Here is a 19,902-nt window from a genome sequence, read left to right on the forward strand (position 1 = left end):
GACGCCCTCTTCTGGAGTGTCTGAAGACAGCTACAGTGTACTTACATATAATAAATAAATAAATAAATAAATCTTTTTAAAAAAAAAAAAAAAAAAAAGGCTCAGCTGGTAAAAGCACTTGCAGATCCCCAATCCCAGAAGACAGGAAAGCAGACTTGCAAAGTGTCTCCCACGGGTGCTGTGTGAAAGGCACATGCTCACATACTCACACAAAAACCAACGTAAGCGCCACACTACCTCTTAACTAACGGTTATTTTAGAACTTACAGTCTTTGAAATACACTGGGGCAATTTCATCTTGAAAAATCAGAAAATATCCAAGCATGAAAAACTATTCTCAGAAGGAGTGGTGGACTCTGTCACCACCTCCTGTCAGCTAGGCTTGAAATCCTCTAGAGATTCTCACAGGTGAACCAAGACATCCAACAGTTCTCCACCCATTTAAAAAGCTCCACATGCGGAAAGGCTGCTAGGGGAAACACAGGAAGTGCTTACAAAAACACTGCCCGTTTTCCTTTCCTACTATTCAATTACATTCATCACTAAGGGTGAACATTCCGACACTGGGCTGTTAACACACCAGGAACTGTGGGCTCTAACAGAATTTTAAGTCATCCACTACCTTTTACGTCGCTATTACTAAACACTCATCACCTCACAATACCTACCAGCTCAGTCTTTTCATCCAAAATTACCAAAAGTCTGAGGTAACATGTAATGAGTTTTAGATCTTTTCCTGTATCCTAGAGGGACCCCAAAGGCCTGCATTAGATCTTCAAGTGTAGTTTCAAGCAGGAATTTAAGGGAAGCAAGCAATCGTGAGCAAAGAACTTCATCCAACTTTACTTCCATAGCAAGCATGACCCTATACTGTGTTAAATACATCAGCTACCGCTCACTAAACTGACCAAACTAGCTGAACATTAATCCTCTTACCTTTAAGAGCCTTAGTAATTACAATGATTTTGGCAACAATCAGATCTTAGAAATTATTCAGTGACAACTTAAACTGTGGGGTTCCAACATTAAAATCTTTTAAAAGGTAAAAAGAAAGATCTTTTCCCAAAAGCTTGATGCCATAAGGCTTTGGGCTTCCAAAATCCAAGTCAAATTTTTACCATCCCGTCAAACCCAGTAAGTTAACGGGTACTCTGAGCCCACCCACCAGGTTATACATACTCTCACTCAATCATGTAAGAATTGAATTCTTTATTTGTGATATCCATAAACGTTGCTATTCTATGTTTCTATCCAGGAAGGCAATTTTCTTCTATTATCAGTTTTTGTTTTTTTATAAACAACAACTTGAATTCTATTGCATGAAGGGCTACAAATACACGTTAACCAAGCAGAATACAGATATTTTGTTTTACAACTTGCACCTAAAACCCCAGTACACACAGCTGCTTCAGTAGCTATTGGAGCAGTTTGGGGCTACTGCCCAAGCTATGCATAGCAGTTTACATGTTCAAATCTCACGTAGAAAAAGTGACTGATGCGGGCTGTTAGCTACACTCCTGGGAAGCCCGCCTCAGCTACAAGTAAATGTGGACCTTTCAAGTCTGCAGACTTCTGATGGCAAACTGCTAAATCTGAGTAAATTGTCCTGAACAAGTTGGTTTTTCTAAACCAACCGTCTCGCAGCTATACCGCCACTCTACCAGCAGATGGTGCTACATCCGTTGGTCTTAAGAGGACAAAGTTCAGACTTAGGGAAGAACCGCTTTTTTAAACCTGCTCTGAAAATACATTTTTAAAAACTCACTTAGTGTTAGGGTAAAATAGAACCCTTATTTGTAACCATTCATTACAGACAAACCAATAAGGAAGAAACTAGGGCACCTAAAAAGTTTTAAACAGTTTATATGAATGAGAACACATGCTTTAAACACAAACTGTTTCTTTTAAAACTACACAGTACATGTTTTGAAGTAAATTCTCATAGAAAGAACCGACCATGTCAAGATGATAAGCAAATCGCTTATTACAGAGATGGATGCACAGGAACTAAACGGCCACATCCACTTCATAAAGTTTTTGTCTGTAAAAGGTAAACTCAACATCACTAACTGGGCAAACAGGAAGGAAAAAAAAAAAAAAAAGAACCCACAAGACCTCCTTTAAGCTTCTCCAAGTACACATCAAAACCTAACAAAAACATCCTTTCAAACGGCAAGGAGTGGATCCTAGAAAAAAATGTTAGACATGTACGGTCAAACACAATGATTTATTAAAAATAAAACGTAAAAATGATTTTTGTACATATGCTTCCAAATTTCAGGCATGGGATCCAAGTAGGTTTCATAGAAAACGCTGTAGCCAGGTATCAAGTCCTTACAACAAAGTAAACTACCCTCCCGCCCAACCCCCACCCAGGTTTTGCTACAGAATCAGCAAGTTCACTCCCGCCCGCCCACCCGCCCCCCCCAAAAAACACAAATTAAAACAAGACATATTTTTGCTAGTATAAAAACGACCAAGGTCCAAGTAATAATAAAAAAATAGAGTCCATCAATGACTGTAACACAAAAATGTGTGTGTGTGGGGCCGAGTCCACCTTCAGGGGGGACGGGCAGGCAAGCGGGGGTGTCGTGCCCCCCAGGGTGAGCGGCTTCCCCCGAGGGCACCTAGGGCGGGCGCGGAGGGCGACGATGGCCGCGCCCGCCGCCGGCATCCGGAACCCGGCTTCTAGAACGAGCCTCCGCCGTAGCCGCCGCCGCCGTAGCCGCCTCTGTACGGTCCACTGTTGCTGCGGCCGCCCCAGCTGCCTCCGCCGCCGCCGCCGCCGCCGCTCTTCATCGGCCCGTACGAGGACTGGTGCTGGCTGTAGCTGCCGAAGCCGCCGAAGCCGTTGCCGTAGTCGCTGCCGCCGTACGAGCCGCCGCCGCCGCCGCCCCCGTAGGCGCCGTAGCCCCCGTAGCCGCCGTAGCTGTTGTAGCCGCCGCCGCCGCCGCCTCCGCCGCCGCCCTTGGCCAGCCCGTTCTGGTCGCGGCCGCCGCCTCCGCCGCCGCGGCCCCGGCCTCCGCCGCGCCCGCCTCGGGCCGCCCGCGCGCCCCCGCCGCCCGCGTGGATATCCTCCTTGGGCACCGCCTTCTTCACCTCCACGCGGTGGCCCTGGATCGGGTGGAACTTGACCACCGCCGCCTTGTCGGCCGCGTCGTGGCTCTGGAAGTAGACGAAGCCGAAGCCGCGCTTCTTGCCCGACTGCTTGTCGGCGATGATCTCCGCCTTCTCCACCGCGCCGAACTGCGAGAAGTGCTCGATCAGGTCGCCCTCCGCCACGTCGCCCTTGAGGCCGCCCACGAACAGCTTCTTCACCTTGGCGTGCGCCCCGGGCCGCGCCGAATCCTCCCGCGACACGGCGCGCTTCAGCTCCACCGTGTTGCCGTCCACCGCGTGCGGCGACGCGGCCATGGCGGCGTCCGCCTCCTCCACGTTCGAGTAGGTCACGAAGCCGAAGCAGCGGGAGCGCTTCGTCTGGGGGTTCACCACCACCACGCAGTCCGTCAGCGTCCCGAAGGCCTCGAAGTGGCCGCGCAGCCCCGACTCACTCGTCTGCACGTTGAGGCCGCCGATGAACAGCTTGCAGAGCTGCGAGTTCTCCATGTCGGCCGCCCGGGCCCTGCCCCCGCCCTGCGCGCTCCGCGGCCGCGTCGCCGTCGCCCGTTAGCGGTCGCCGAGGCCTCGTCCGAGCCCGGGCCCGGCCGCCGCCGCCACCGCCGGCGGGGTGAGGGGCGGGAGGGGGAGGGAAGGGGCGCGCTGCCGGCCCGAGGGCGAGCCGAGGACGCTGGAACCCGACCGGGGCCGCCGCGGCCGCCACCTCCGCTCCCCTATCGGGACACCACACAAAGAGGCCGCTGAAGGCGCGCGCACCCTCCCCGCGCGGTGCGTCACAGGCGACGCCGGGCCGCCGGCCAATCGCCTGCCCGCTCGCCTTGGTCCCGCCCACCGCGCCGCAGCGCCGCTCTCGGCCGCGGCCTCCCCGCCCTCCGCGGTTCCCCCCCCCCGCACCGGGACCGGGCCTCGGGCTCCCCGGCGTCCGCCGCTCCTTCCGCCTCCGCGCTCGCGCTCGCCGCGGGGCCGCGGAGCCCCGGAGGCGGCCCGCCGGAGCCCTCCGCGCGTCTCCGCGGGACGTTTCCTGTCGGCCGCGCGGCTGTTCCCGCAGCCTTCCCTCCCTCCCTCCCCTCGCCGGATGCCCAGGCCCGGCTCCGCAGTGGCGTTCGCGCCAGCCCCTTGAGGGACGTGTCCGGCCGGCCAATCAGCGGCTGCTCCTCAGACCCACTTCCGGTTTCCGCCGCCGCGGGACGGGCGCGCTCCTCTCGAGCGCCGGCCCGGCGCCTCCCCTGCGGAGCCCGCTGTCGCCCGCACGCTTCGTCCTCGCGCGCCCTCGCGGGAAGTCTGGCCGTTCCCAACGGATCAGCCCGGGGGGCCCCGCGCGGGCTTTTTGAAAACTTGACTGTTGGGGGCCGGCCCGCACCCGGCGTCGGCTCCCCTCGGGGCGGCACAAAGATGGAGGGCCTCGGCCTGACCCCAAGGCGGTTATTGGCCGTTTACGGTGGGCCGGTGGCTCGATGAAACCAATGCGACTCTTGCCCCGTGCCACTCTGCTCGCCGAAGCGAGCCCGTGAGAGGGAACACCACCAAAGCCCTTGCGACCCGGTGACCCAGACCAGGCCCGAGCCGGGCCCGCCGTAGCCGCTGGCGATGCTCCGCCCCGAGCTCCTGCGGACTTGTTCCGGGCGAGCCAGCCAGGGTTCAGTCGGCCCCATCCCTACACTGCGAGCCTTGAGCCAGGCCTGAGCCAGCCCAGGCTGACCTCGAACTCCCAAGCACTAGATTACAAGCATGTCCTATGAGATTTCCTATTTTTACTGCGTTCTCACTGCCATCCCAACTGTGGTTTGGGAATTAAACTAGAGTTGGAGCAGTGTCCCTGACGCATCCCCCTGCCCCCATTCTGCCCCGTTACTTCTCATATCCCTCATACTGGTGCACCCCTGTGCCCTGCAGCCAGCTCTACTGGGCTGCCAGCTTCGTAAATACAAACAGCCATTCTGCCAACTTTATCCATATAACTAGATTTAAAAAACAAACTTATCAGAGGCTGTGCATAGTGTTCACGGACAAGATCTCGATTTCTACAATGTCTTAGGGTTTCTATTGCTGTAGAAAAAAGCAAGCTGGGAAGGAATGGCTTTACTTGGTTTACATTTCCAGATCATAGTCCATCACTGGAGGAAGTCAGGACAGGAACTGGAGCAGGAATGGAACCTGGAGGCAGGAGCTGATGCAGAGGCTGTGGAGGGGTGCTGCTTGCTGGTTTGCTTCACATGGCTTGCTCAGCCTGCTTCCTTATAGCACACAGGACTACCAAGGATGGCACCCGCCACCCCCAATGAGCTAGGCCCTGCCCACTGATCACTAGTTGAGAAAATGCCCTCCAGCTGAATCTCATGGCATTTCCTCAACTGAAGTTTTCTCTCTGATGACTCTGCCTTCTGTCAAGTTGACACACAAAACCAGTCAGTACACACAAGAAGGGAAATGTGGGTTTGTTTGCTTTTTCCATTTTAAAATGAACTAGATAGCTGAAGAGATGGCTCAGTGGTTAACAGCACTTGCAGCTTCCAGAGGACCTGAGTTCTGGTCAGTTCCCAGCACCCAGGTCAGGGCTTCGGTCTAACTGAAGCTCTGGCCTCCACAGGCACCTGCACTCACGTGCATATGCAGACACACACACCTACACATAATTTTTAACAATTTAAGTAATAAATTTCTTTTTAAGATTTATTTATGTGAGGACACTGTAGGTATCTTCAGACACACCAGAACTGGGGTACCAGGTCTTATTACAAATGGTTGTGAGCTACCATGATTGCTAGAAATTGAACTCAGGACCTCTGGAAGAGCAGTCAGTACTCTTAACCACTGAGCCATTTGTCCAGCCCATAAAGTAGTTTTTAAGACAGTAACTTCATTGCCCCAAAATTGCATGCCAGGATTTGATACAAGCCGCGGGGTGGGGTGGAGTGTGCATCACAAGATTGAACACCGGAGGGCTAAAATATCAGCACAGCAAGCAGAACGCTGGAGGGAAGGAGCTATTTCAGTGTACATCTGGAGTTACAGAAGATTGAAAGCCTCCGTGTGGGTGCTGGGAATCGAACCCAGGTCTTCTGCAAGAGCAGCCACTGCTGTTAACTTCTGAGTCATTTCTCCAGCCTCAGATCTTTATTTTTTATTGACTTTGGTTTTTGACAATTTATGATTATCCTCTCCCTTCTCTGTCAACCCGGCTTTTCCTTATCCACCCCTTCCTCAGATTCATGACGACTTTATTTTGTGACCGTTTAGTTTGACAGGGGCTATATTTTGACTATTTGGTTGGATCTATGCACTGGAGCCTGTTGGGGCTGCCTGTGGGAACACAAAGGCAACAGCCCCCATTCTTGAATGTGTCAGTGAGTGGCAAATAGGTCAGAAGTGAGGGTAGGAACCCGCGAGTCCCTATACCACCCATGCCTGTGGATCTGCTCATTGTTGGACAGATCTCATGCAGGCATCCACAGCTGTGGCCAGTTGTGATTACAACAGCTGTGTCTGGACACACACACACACACACACACACACACACACACGAATCCTAAGCCTTAGTGGGCGTTATACCAGACTCTCATTATGGTGCTTCAGTAAACTCTATTTTCTCCTACACCAGAAGGGCCTTTCTTCCTCTTGAGGTCTAGAAAGGGTTAAAGTAAGGCGGATGCTCAGACCCACATAGTGTGTCAGCTGAGAGACATTCCCCTGCAGCCTTCCCTGCTGCTGCAACATTAGACCACTAAAGCTCCTTTCTAGTGATCTTTTCTTACCCTCCTCTAGTTGTGCAGCTGACCTGGTAACCGGATGAAGGAGCAGCAAGCAGCGGTGACACCCCAGGAATTAGCAGGCCCCTGGTCTCTGAAAGCCCGCCCGCCAGCCCTGGACTGAAGCACTAGCACCTGCATTAGCAGTGGCCAGTGGGGTGGGGGCAGTGAGAGAAAGGTTGAGAATGAAGAAGGAAAGGAAGTGCCAGCTCTGGTCACCAGAAGAGTTCCACAGCACTATCAAGCCTTTAGGGACACCCAGGGCCAACAGGTGAAACACTGGGTGCTGTCAAAGGCTGAGGGGAAGCCACGCTCTCAGCCCACACAGAGCTTAGCACTCAAGTGGCCTAAAGGGTCCTAATATCTGAGGCCTGCAAGGAGCCTGACCCTGGAAGGTGCCACCCACTGTGCCTCCCACCACCTGCTGCCCAGGCTTCTCCTCAGCTACTTACAATTCCAGTACATCGCAGTGCAGAAGGACCCTACACCAGCTAGTCAAAGGTGGTATAGCTGATTCTCCAGCAGCAATCCTGTATGGCAAAGCTATCATATTGGCCAGATTGTCTATCATTGAGATCCTAACGGATAAAAGATGATCCCCTGGTCTCTGCTTGTGTCTTGCAGATGTTCACTGGAATCTTACTGATTGCCTTAGACCAGAGGTCCCCAACATGTGGGTCACGACCCACTCCGGGGTCACCTAAGCCACTGGAAAACATCGTGAGTCACAAGAGTACCAAAATTACAGTTATAAAGTAGCAACAAAAATAATTTTATGGGTTGGGGGGTCACCACAACAAGAGGAGCTGCATTAAAGGGCCGCAGCATTGGGAAGGTTGAGAACCATTGCCTTAGACTAAGAATGACACTTACCTTGCTGAATCTTTACAAGGGTCAGAAAGGTTTTGTTGGGTAGCAATCTCCTCTGAGACAAAACCTTCCAACTTTTAGGGAAACTCCTTAAGACACCAGTGGAGCATTTTGTCCTGCAGGGAAGCCACTTTAACTCAGAAAACAATAACTTCAGGAAGTCCCTGAAATTCACCAGATTCACCAGGCTCCTCCCTCCCCTGAGAACCTCTGAGGATTAAGTGCTGCAGACAAATATTCTCAGGCCAGTGGACCTGCCTGGAAGACGTGTCCACCTCTGCCTGCAAGGTGTGTGGTGAGGTCCAGGTTTCCAGCTTCCCTGAGCTGTCACCCACCCTGGGGTGGGCATCTCGGTGACGCAGCTGTCTTTAAGGCAACTCTGCTTCTATAACTAACCCCAGTAAAACTTGCTGGCTCACCAAGCTGGACCTTGGGTAGTATTCTTACCATGGTCTGCTGTTGGCTCCTCGTGCAGTAGACATTTTCTTGGGGGTGGCACCACATGACAGGTAAATCCTATGCCAGTCTTCCACTGAAGAAGCCAAGGCCATTACCGTAGTCGGTGGCCCGAGCTTTGTCTTCTCGACCGTCCTACCTTCCTGTACACAGAGTCAAGTCAAAGAAAGACAATAGACTGGAAGATGAAAGGATCATGGTCACATCTTTCTGAACCTCTTGGCTTCTTAACGATTTTAAATAAGAATCCAAGGAAGATACTGCCACTGTGGTATCACTAATGTGCCTGGCTAACTGCATCTCAGGGTAATTGTAGCGTTTCTGCCATTCATTAGCACACACAACAGCAGTCCCATAGGATTTTACCCTCTAGTGACACTGGAGCTGCCGAGCATTAATTAGTATAAGTAATTCTGTCATGTTTGCATACTGAAATCACCTAATGGAGCACTTCTTAGAAAGTTACATATCCCGGCGGCTTAGCGATGCATGACTGTAGTTGCAAAATATCACCTGAAACACTGTCTGACCCCAGGTTGAGTGTGCATATTCAAGAAGGGGAAAATCAAAACACAGACTGGCAACCTCAGCGTCTTGTCTGAGAGTGGCAGAAGGCAAAGTGTCCACCCCAGCCCTCTCCGCTATCCATACATTTCCAGAGTCAAGGCCAGTTCCCACGCTCATGTCACACGCCAATGAGTCTGCGTTGCTGCACGGTATCCCCGGAATCAGATGACGCCCGATAAACAGTCAACTTTGTGCAAGGGTTTCATAAGGTTACCTGCCGTGATGGTTAATCTTATTTATCTTTCAGCCAGGGGCTCTCTACACAGCCCTACCTATTCTCCACATAAGCCAGGCTGGCTTCGAACTCACAGAGACCCTTGTCCTCTGCCTCCCCAGTGCTGGGATGTAAGGTGTGTGCCAGCACTACAAAACACGGTGGCTAACGTTTATTGTGTACTTGAGTGGATTTAGACTCACCTAGGTAAGAATATCCGGGCGTGCCTGTAAGGACGCTTCTAGAAAAAAGTCAACTGAGGTGTGAAGTGGAGATGTTTGGGGCTTTTTGAGACTCTGTTTTGTTTGTTTGTTTTTTGTTTTTGTTTGTTTTTGTTGTTTTTTGTTTGTTTCTTTTGGTTTTTCGAGACAGGGTTTCTCTGTATAGCCCTGGCTGTCCTGGAACTCACACTGTAGACCAGGCTAGCCTCGAACTCAGAAATCTGCCTGCCTCTGCCTCCTGAGTGCTGGGATTAAAGGCGTGTACCACCACTGCCCAGTTTGGAAATCTGCCTTATGAAGCAGACAAGTGAGAGGGTGTTTTGCTGAAGACAGACAGGTGGTGTTTCTTTTGGTCGTTGCCTAGAAAGGGGGCATGTGATGTATTGATAGAGCAGGTGCTTGAGAGAGCTCAGGATGTTTGAAAGGGGTCTAAATATAACCCAACAGACACTGGATGATGCTGATTGGCGTTGGTTCACCTTGCCTTCCCTGCTGATCATTGTTTGTCATGACTTCATGGAGAGAACTTCAGGCAGTGCTCCACTGACTGCTTGTCACTTCCCTGGCATCGCGCCAATTGGCAGAGCATCATGGATTCTTCTAGACTAAGCTGCTGTTGCTGATTCGAGTTGGTGTTTGAGAGTGGATAGAGTTACCACTGCTGATTTGTGTGAACTGAGCTGAACTGCTGATATCCTCCTTTGTTTTTGTTTTTTTTTTTAAAAAGATGTATTTATTTATTTTATGTATGTGAGTAGATTGTAGCCGTACAGACGGTTGGGAGCCTTCATGTGGTGGTTGGGAATTGAATCTTTTTTTTTTTTTTTTTTTTTTTTAAAGATTTNTTTATTTATTATATGTAAGTAAGTACACTGTAGCTGTCTTCAGACACTCCAGAAGAGGGTGTCAGATCTCATTACGGATGGTTGTGAGCCACCATGTGGTTGCTGGGATTTGAACTTAGGACCTTTGGAAGAGCAGTCGGGTGCTCTTACCTGCTGAGCCATCTCACCAGCCCCCGGGAATTGAATCTTAGTTGACCTCGCTCCAGTCAACTCTGCTTGCTCAGGCCCAAAGATTTATTTATTATCATATGTAAGTACATAATAAACAATGTAGTTACAAAGATTTATTTATTATCATATGTAAGTACACTGTAGCTGTCTTAAGATGCACCAGAAGAGGACATCAGATCCCATTACAGATGGTTGTGAGCCAACATGTGGTTGCTGGGATTTGAACTTAGAACCGTTTGGAAGAGCAGTCAGTGCTCTTACCCGCTGAGCCATCTCGCCAGCCCTGCTGATATTCTCCAGAAAACACAGATTGGACTTGTCCCCAAAGAACGACTTCTAAAGAGGCCCACATCCCCCTGTCCTATTTACCATCTTTTCTCCCCTACCTTTGGATGGTGGGCTCAAAGCAGGGTCAACGCATTTGAGAACCCTTATTAAAAGTAAGTTTGTTTGTTTGTTTGTTTGTTTGTTTGTTTTTTTAAAAAAACCTGCCGGACAGTGGTGGCGCACGCCTTTCATCCCAGCACTCAGGAGGCAGAGGCAGGCAGATTTCTGAGTTCGAGGCCAGCCTGGTCTACAGAGTGAGTTCCAGGACAGTCAGGGCTACACAGAGAAACCCTTTCTCGAAAAAAACAAAAACAAACAAACAAACAAACCTAAGCCTACAGTGGTGTGAGCAAACTCCCTATCTGAGGGCAGCACCAACCCACGGGCCGGGATCTTGAGTTGAATAAGAGAGAGAGATGGAGTGGAGAGCACCAGTTTTCACCTCACTCCTTCCTGACAGCAGACGTGCCATTGCCAGCTGCCCCTCTCTCCTCCCACCAGGACAGACTTCATCCCCGCAAACCACAGGCTAAAATCCCATCACTTTTGTATCCCGTCACAACGACGACGAGTAACGAGATCTTCCAGTCTCAGAAGCTCTTTACAACAAGCACCGTGGTCATAAAAACTGAACTTTTTGCTTTTTTCCCAGGGACCGACCGCCCCAACCCTGTTTGCTCACAAGGCTGCTGTCCCCTGTTGCTGTCTGTGATAAGCACCGTGACCAAAAGCAGCAGCTTGGTGTTGGTTTGAATGGCAATGGCCCCCAAAGGCTCATATGTTTGAATACTTGGTCCCCACTTGATGGAACTGTTTGGGAAGGACTAGGAGGTGTGGCCTTGTTGGAGGAGGTGTGTCACTGGGGTCCAGCTTTGAGGTTTCAAGAGCCATCTCTCCGGCCCAGTCATTTTCTCTGATAAGTAACCTTATCCATGGTGTCTCTTCAGTGCAATAAAAAATAACGGAAGTGTGGGGCAGTGGTGGCGCACACCTCTAATCCCAGCCCTTAGGAGGAAGACATATTTCTGAGTTCAAGGCCAGCCTGGTCTACAGAGTGAACTCCAGGACAGCCAGGGCTACACAGAGAAACCCTGTCTTGAAAAAAAGAAAAAGAAAAAAAAAAAAAGAAAAAATAATAATGAAAGTAAGACAGGTAAGAAAGGGTTCATTTCATCACACATCTTATAGTTCATCATGAAGAGAAGTCAGGACAGCAATTCAAGTTAGGAACTTGGAGGCAGGAACTGAAGTAGAGGCCACAAAGGAGTGCTACTTCTTGGCTTGTTCCAAGTGGCTCGCCCAGTGGCTTTTTTAGACCACCCTGGACCACATGCTCAGGGAAAGGACTATACACAGTGCCTGGGTCCCCTACACACACACACACACACACACACACACACACACGTCAATCATTAAGAAAATGCTGCACAGACATGCCTCCGGGCCAATCTGAGGAGCTGTTTCTGAGGGAGGTTCCTTCTTCCCAGATGACTCCCACTGGTGTCAAACTGACAAAAACCCAACCATGACAGGCACTGCACTGCAGTAAAGCTTGGTACATGGCCCAATGCTGTAAGAAATACCATGAGAATTATTAATTCAAACAAAGATTGTCAAGACAGAACAGTAGTAGTGAGCAGAAGAGAGTCTCACAAACACCACAGACTGGAGATACATTATAAAGTCTTACACACACACACACACACACACACACACACACACACACGGAAAACATCTTAATCTGGTGGACCACACTGATGTGGCTGGGGACTTACCTTTTGCTCTTCATTCTCATGTCTGCTTCAAAAGACAAAATTCTAATCACAGAGCCTGAAAATGTAAGAAATGTTAAAAGTGCCGAAGGGCAGCCGAACCCAGTTGTAGTTAGGGTTTCACTGCTGTGAGCAGACACCATGACCAAGGCAACTCTTATAAGGACAACATTTAATTGGGACTGACTTACAGGTTCAGAGGTTCAGTCCATTATCATCATGGCAGGAAGCATGATAGCACCCAGGCAGTCATGATGCTGGAGAAGAAGCTGAGAGTTCTACATATCTTCATCTGAAGGCAGCCAGGACAAGACTCTTTCTCCTACCCTGGGCAGAGCTTAAGCACAGAACTTCAAACACAGCCCCCAACCCCTCTCCAGTGCTGCACTTTCTCTAACAAGGCCACACCCACTCCAACAAGGACACACCTCTCAATGCCATTTCCCTTGGGCCAAGCAAATTCAAACCATCCCATATATAAAGAATTATTAAAATGGCTTACAGGCTGTGGCCCAATTAGTCCAGCAATGGCTGTCCACCAGTAGAAAGTCCAAGAAGGCGGTCGTTCAGTCCATGAGGTTGGATGTCTCAGCTGGTCTTCGGTATACAACAGAATCCAGAAGAAGTAGGCTCTGATACCAGTAAAGGAATGGACTTGCCATCGAGAGCAAGCAGGCAAGAGAGAACACTTCCATCTTCTCTTCCATGTCCTTTGTATAGGCTGCCAGCAGAATGTGTGGCCCAGATTTTAGAAAGCCATCCTAATGATCATGTCAGTAACTCTCACCAAGCCTGACACTCTCATTTCTAAGAAATCTAATTTTATCAAGCATTTTCCCACATGCCTATGTGCCATTCCATCCATCAGGTGTAAAATATTCTATCAAAGTCTTTGCCTATTCTTTTTATTATTTATTTCTTATATGTAAGTACACTGTAGCTGTGTTTAGACACACCAGAAGATCTCATTAGGGATGGTTGTGAGCCACCACGTGGTTGCTGGGATTTGAACTCAGCCATCTCTCCAGCCCCAGTCTTTGCCTATTTTAAAGGTTGTATTTCTGTCTTCTCACTATTAACGTGTGAGAACTCTTTCCACATTCTCACCCCAAGACTTTTATCAGACACCTGTCACAACTAGCTTCTCTCCTTGGTGACCTGGCTTCTGTAGTTTCTTGGCATTGCTTTTTGAAGAGCATTGGTTTTCTGTCTTGTTGAAAAGAAGCGGATTAGCCGGGCAGTGGTGACACATGCCTTTAATCTCAGCACTTGGGAGGCAGAGGCAGGCGGATTTCTGAGTTCGAGGCCAGCCTGGTCTACAGAGTAAGTTCCAGGACAGCCAAGACTACACAGAGAAACCCTGTCTCAAAAAAAAAAAAAAAAAGATGCGTTTATTTATTTTATGTTTATGAGTACACTATAGCTGTGCAAATGGTTGGGAGCCTTCATGTGATTGTTGGGAATTGAATTTAGAACCTCTGCTCACTCCAGTCAGCCCCACTCGCTCAGTGCCTGCTCGCTCCGGCACAAAGATTTATTATTATACATAAGTCCACTGTAGCTGTCTTCAGACACACCAGAAGAGGTGTCAGATCTCACTACAGGTGGTTGTGAGCCACCTGGTCAGTCAGTGCTCATACCCACTGAGCCATCTTGCCAGCCCTCAAATGTTTAAGAAAAACTCTCACACAGGTGTATCCAGTCTCTTAGGTTTTAATTCATTCCAGATGTTGCCAAGTTGACAACCAAGAAACCTGTCACAGCAGTTTGAACAGAGTAATCTAGCCCTTCTGAGTAGAGGAAAGGACAAGACAATGTGAACACACTTTTAGAACCTGATAAACAGGCAGCAACTGAAACCCAGCCAGAGAAACCCCAGGTCCTGAGAGCAGTCAGTGTGCCCTGCAAAACATCAGGCACCTTAGAAACTGGTGGGCATCCAACGGCTCTGAAGCCAGAGGTTCAGATAACACTCAAAGCAGGAAGCTACTACAAACTACAGTTTCAGCACATAGAGTTCCCAAGTCCCCACAATACCCGACTCACAAACACCCAACAGGCTTTTTCCTGTGTTGGATAGATTAAAATCTTACCCTTGGTTGTCGGGGGCGGTGGCTCAGGCCTTTAATTCCAGCGCTCAGAAGGGAGAAGCAGGGGTGGAAGAAAAAAAAAAAAGAAGGGAGAGGACAGGGACAGTGTACTCACATACATGAAATAAATAAATCTTTTTAAAAAATATGTATAGGCCAGGTATGGTGGCGCACGCCTTTAATCCCAGCACTTGGGGGCAGAGGCAGGCGGATTTCTGAGTTCGAGGCCAGCCAGGGCTACACAGAGAAACCCTGTCTCGAAAAAAACAAAACAAAACAAAAACAAAAAACAAATAAATAAACAAAAACAAAAAAAAGTATGTATATATGTATATATTATATATAATATGCATATTTGCATTCAATGGCAATTAGTGAAAAAAGATCATGACTTTGAAGGAGTGAGGAGTACTTGTGACTGTTTGGGAGGAAAGGGATGGGGAAATGATGTAATTATATTATCTAAAAAATAAAAGAAATAATTAAAAAGTTTCCCTGTAGTTCCTTTTGTTTAAAAAAAGATGTATTTATTTATTTTATGTGTGTGAGTACACTGTAGCTGTGCAGATGGTTGGGAACCTTCATGTGACTGTTGGGAATTTTATTTAGAATTTCTGCTCACTCCAGTTGGCTCTGCTTGCTCCAGTCAACCCTGCTCACTTCGGCCCAAAGATTTATTTATTATTATACTGTTGTCTTCAGACACACCAGAAGAGGGCGTCAGATCTCATTATGGATGGTTGTGAGCCACCATGTGGTTGCGGGGAGTTGAACTCAGGACCTCTGGTAAAGCAGGCGGCGTTCTTTTTGGTTTTTCGAGACAGGGTTTCTGTGTATAGCCCTGGTTGTCCTGGAACTCACTCTGTAGACCAGGCTGGCCTCAGACTCAGAAATCTGCCTGCCTCTGCCTCCCGAGTGCTGGGATTAAAGGCGTGCGCCACCACGCCCGGCCTTGCAGGCAGCATTCTTAACCACTGAACCATCTCTTCAGCCCCCTGCAGCTGCTTTTATTTCCTGGGTTACCGTGCATGAATTCAATCTCATGTTTGGTTACTTCTTCCAGTGTCTGGTAATCCCCAGCCGTGTGCTCGCGTTAAGGAGCCACACAAAGACAGGGACAGACAACCAGCAGCTCTGCAGGAGAAAGGGGGCTGCCTCCCACCCCCACCTCAACCTCCCAAGGTCTCCCCATCATGGCTTCCCTGCTCTGAGTGTAGTAGATCTCTTTTTCTCTTGTCCCTGGCAGTTTTCTTCAGAAGAATCTTCCAAGTCCTGGGAGGTCTGAAATTGATCCTGGAGCCAGGAATCCGGTTCCCAAACAGTTGGTGTTCTAATGAGTTCAGCAGCTGATCCTCCAAGGTTCTGCTTTCCCGTTTACCAAGACACAACCCACACACGCTTCTACCAGTAGAGCAAATCCAGCCCGTCTAGAGGATAGGAGTTTTAAAGGTCTGGATATACGCTCACATACTGCTCCAGCACCATTCCTGCTTGCCTGCTGCCATGTTCCTGGACCCCAGCCTCTGGAACCTGGAGTCCCAAGGCACCGTTTCTTTTATAAGTTGCCTTGGTGAAGAAATCTTTTCACAGCAATGGAAAAGTAACAACAACAACAAAAAACACAAGAATCCAGACACAGTGGTGCCCGCCTTTAATCCCAGACCTAGGGAGGTCCAAGTGGGAGGATTTCTGAGTTCAAGGCCAGCCGGTTCTACCCAGTGAGTTCCAAGGCAGCCAGGGCTTCACAAAGAAACCCTGTCTTGAAAAACTGAAAAACAAAAAAAAAGAAACAAAGAGAACTTTCTCTTGTTTGGACCCACGAGTGTTAGCAATTCAAACAAAGCTTGTGAAGACGGACCAGGGATGGCTAGCAGAAGACAGGGTGCACCTGGCTGCTCTTCCTTTGTAGAACAGAAAGCCCTGCTGCCTCAGAGAGTTAAAGGCCTGACCCCCACACCTGATCCGTTATTGATTGATTGATTGTAACAGGGTCTCCCTGTGTAGCCATGGCTGATCTGGAACTTGCTCTGTAGACTAGGCTGGCCTTGAATTTACAGATATCCCCTGGAAAGTCATCTCTCCAGCCCCCATACATATTCCTAACCATAACCTGCTCAGACTGTGTGTTGTTTGTGTGACCTGCTCAGACTGTGTGTTGTTTGTGTGACCTGCTCAGACTGTGTGTTGCTTGTGTGACCTGCTCAGACTCTTATGTTGCTTGTGTGACCTGCTCAGACTGTGTGTTGCTTGTGTGACCTGCTCATACTGTGTGTTACTTGTGTGTAACCTGCTCAGACTGTGTGTTCCTTGTGTGACCTGCTCAGACTGTGTGTTACTTGTGTGACCTGCTCAGACTGTGTGTTACTTGACTGACCTGCTCAGACTGTGTGTTCCTTGTGTGACCTGCTCAGACTGTGTGTTACTTGTGTGTGTGTTCTCAGGGCTGACCACTTGATAATAGCCAGTTGGTGTGCTCTTCCCTAGGAAGATTCTTTGGTTGCCTGTAGTTCTTTGTGTACTGTTGAGGTCTCAAGAACTCTCTCTCTCTCTCTCTCTCTCTCTCTCTCTCTCTCTCTCTCTCTCTTTTAGATTTACTTATTTTATGTATGTTAGTACGCTATTGCTGTCACACCAGAAGAAGTCATCGGATCCCATTACAGATGGTTATGAACCACCATGTGGTTGCTGGGAATTGAACTCAGAACCTTCGAAAGAACAGTCCATGCCCTTATCCACCAAGCCATCTCTCCAGCCCCCCAGGGAAATGCTTCCTGAAAACTGAAAACAGGGGCAAACAAGATGGATCCGTGGGTAAAGGTGGGGACGGGAGTCCTTGACTGGGACTTGGCTCTTTATCAGGTTCCCTTCCTACCACCCTTCTCCATGGAAACCCCTTCAAAGCCCCCAACATTAGGTAGGAGAGAAAGAAGGTTAGGGAGGAAGGGGGTGTTGATCCCATTTGACTACTTCCTGCTGATTAGGGGCATCGAGTTCCTAGGGGCAAATTATCTTCATGGTCAGGTTATGTCCAACCAACAATCCAACAACAGCAGGGAGAGCAGCCGCCGCCACCTCTAGGGGCTCTGGCATATCTATACCCTCTCAAGAGTCCCCAGAATTCTAAACGTAAACTATCTATAGCTGGCAAAGAGGCAAATCCTAGACTTTTGTGGACCATCAGAAGCATCCCCGTATCCCACACCGGGGATTAAAACAAAAATATAGTCACATGACATATTTGGGTATTTTAAAAGATTTATTTATTTTATGATGTATTTAATGTGAGTACACTATCAGACACACCAGAAGGTGGATCAGACCCCATTACAGATGGTTGTGAGCCACCACACCATGTGGTTGCTGGGATTTGAACTCAGGACCTCCGGAGGAGACAATGCTCTTAACCTCTGAGCCATCTCTCTAGCCCCCATATTTATATTTTTTTATTTTTTTATTCTTTTATTTTTTATTTTTTTTTAAATTTTATTTATTTATTTATTTATTTATTTTGGTTTTTCGAGACAGGGTTTTTCTGTATAGCTCTGACTGTCCTGGAACTCACTTTGTAGACCAGGCTGGCCTTGAACTCAGAAATCTGCCTGCCTCTGCCTCTCAAGTGCTGGAATTAAAGGCGTGTGCCACCACTGCCCAGCTTATATTTTTTAAAGACATCAAAATTCTCACTATAGGTCCTTGCCTCCAAACCTTACAACCACAGTTCAATTCTTGAACTCATAAGATGGAAGGGGGCTACTGGCCTCCACAAACTGTCCTCAAACTGTGACATGTGCAAACTCCCATCTCCAAATAAATGTTAAAAAAAAAAAATTAAAAACCTGAAAACAAAACAGAAAGAAAAAGAGGGGGAGGGGTGAGGGAAAGAAGAAGAAAAGACAAAAGACAAAAGAAAGTCAGAGGAAGGCATAAATAGGAGATTTAAAAGGCGGAGGTCCGAGATAATAAAGTAAGAACTGTTTGTAACCTAACAGCAGAGATAAAACAACAGCAAAGAAAAACTCCCAGGATGGAGCCGAGGGAAAGACAGAAAACACGGCGGAGCCCACAGCCGAGGGGTGGAGGACCTTGTTAGGGTACAGCATCGGGGCTCTTCACACCCCAGCCTCACACGGTTACTATGGTTACTATGACCCAGCATGTGACATAACAGCTTCTGGGGACGGAGTATCTCAACACTGCCACACACAGAAAGTGATTTTACAGAGTCGCCAAAAAGCCTCTGCAAGCAGGTGGTGTCCCGCACAGAATCAAGGAGCCTGAGGTACGGAGAAGACAAGGCACCATAGCTTCGGAGCTGTGGTAAATCCGATCGGATCCGGAGCTGAGTCCGGTCTCCAGTCTCCAACACCTCCTGCTACCTCCGGAGTTCTGAAGACTTTGCACGCTTGGGAAGAAGGGCGGGAGATAGGGAGGTCAGGCTCTAAGCTGCTGCCAGCTTCTCTGGAGGATGGAGAAGCTGACAGAACACAGTGGGTTGCAGAGCGAACAGAGATGATAGGAAAGTCAAGGAAACAAGTTGGTTTTTTGGTTTGATTTGGTTTGGTTTTGGTTTTTCGAGACAGGGTTTCTCTGTATAACCCTGGCTGTCCTGGAACTCACTCTGTAGACCAGGCTGGCCTCGAACTCAGAGATCTGCCAGCCTCTGCCTCCTGAGTGCTGGGATTAAAGGCGTGCGCCACCACGCTCGGCAAGGAAACAAGTTTAATTCAACCGAGGTACTCAAAAGAAGTTTAAGGTGTGAAGGGGGCATTTAACTCCCTGAAATAAATCCTGGCGCTGCGGTTTTGACTCCGATTTGCTTTCTTTCCTCTCCTCGGTCTCTTTTTGCGTCGTATTATCTATTTGTTTTTCAATTTATTTATGCATCTTGTTTAATTCTGTTAATGAGTGCTCTTGTCTGCTTGTACACCTGTACACCAGAAGAGGGCATCAGATCCCTTTAGAGATGGTCTGGGAATTAAACTCAGAACCTCTTGAAGACCTGTGTTCTTAACCTCTGAGCTATCTCACCAGCTCTCATTTAGTGAGTGTGTGTGTGTGTGTGTGTGTGCGCGCGCGCGCGGAGCCCAGAGGACTTTCTAGGTTGTCTTTTGGGCCAAGGTCTCTCACCGGCCTGTCTCTCACTTGCCAAGTGGGTTAGGCTGGCTGGCCAGAAAACCCTAGGGACCCACTTGTCTCTGCCTTCCGAACACCAGGGTTACAAGCCCACTCCATTCCGCCTGGTGACTCTTCTCCACAGGTTCTGAGCACTGATCTCAGGTCCAATGAGCTTGCCCGGCAAGCACTTCCTGCCTCAGCCTCCCCCAGTCCTGCTATGGAGTCTTTAAAGAGGTAGTGATGCCATCAGCATAGGCGTACATCAGCAGTGCTAGTGTCCATGCAAGAAGAGGCCACTGAGCCGGGCGTGGTGGCACATGTCTTTAATCCCAGCACTCGGGAGGCAGAGGCAGGCGGATTTCTGAGTTCGAGGCCAGCCTGGTCTACAGAG

At 49.0% G+C, this 19,902-nt stretch overlaps 1 protein-coding gene across 1 annotated transcript; it reads right to left on the reverse strand.

Moving 5' to 3' along the window:
- Positions 1 to 1,192: 1,192 nt before the first annotated feature.
- On the reverse strand, positions 1,193 to 3,934 carry Hnrnpa0 (heterogeneous nuclear ribonucleoprotein A0). Its single transcript, XM_021215403.2, has one exon. It carries the CDS (start codon positions 3,604 to 3,606, stop codon positions 2,689 to 2,691), a length of 918 nt encoding a protein of 305 aa, XP_021071062.1. The 5' UTR covers positions 3,607 to 3,934; the 3' UTR covers positions 1,193 to 2,688.
- Between the last annotated feature and the right edge of the window lie 15,968 nt (positions 3,935 to 19,902).

Source organism: Mus pahari, chromosome 16 (assembly GCF_900095145.1).
Source record: "Mus pahari chromosome 16, PAHARI_EIJ_v1.1, whole genome shotgun sequence".
NCBI lineage: Eukaryota > Metazoa > Chordata > Mammalia > Rodentia > Muridae > Mus > Mus pahari.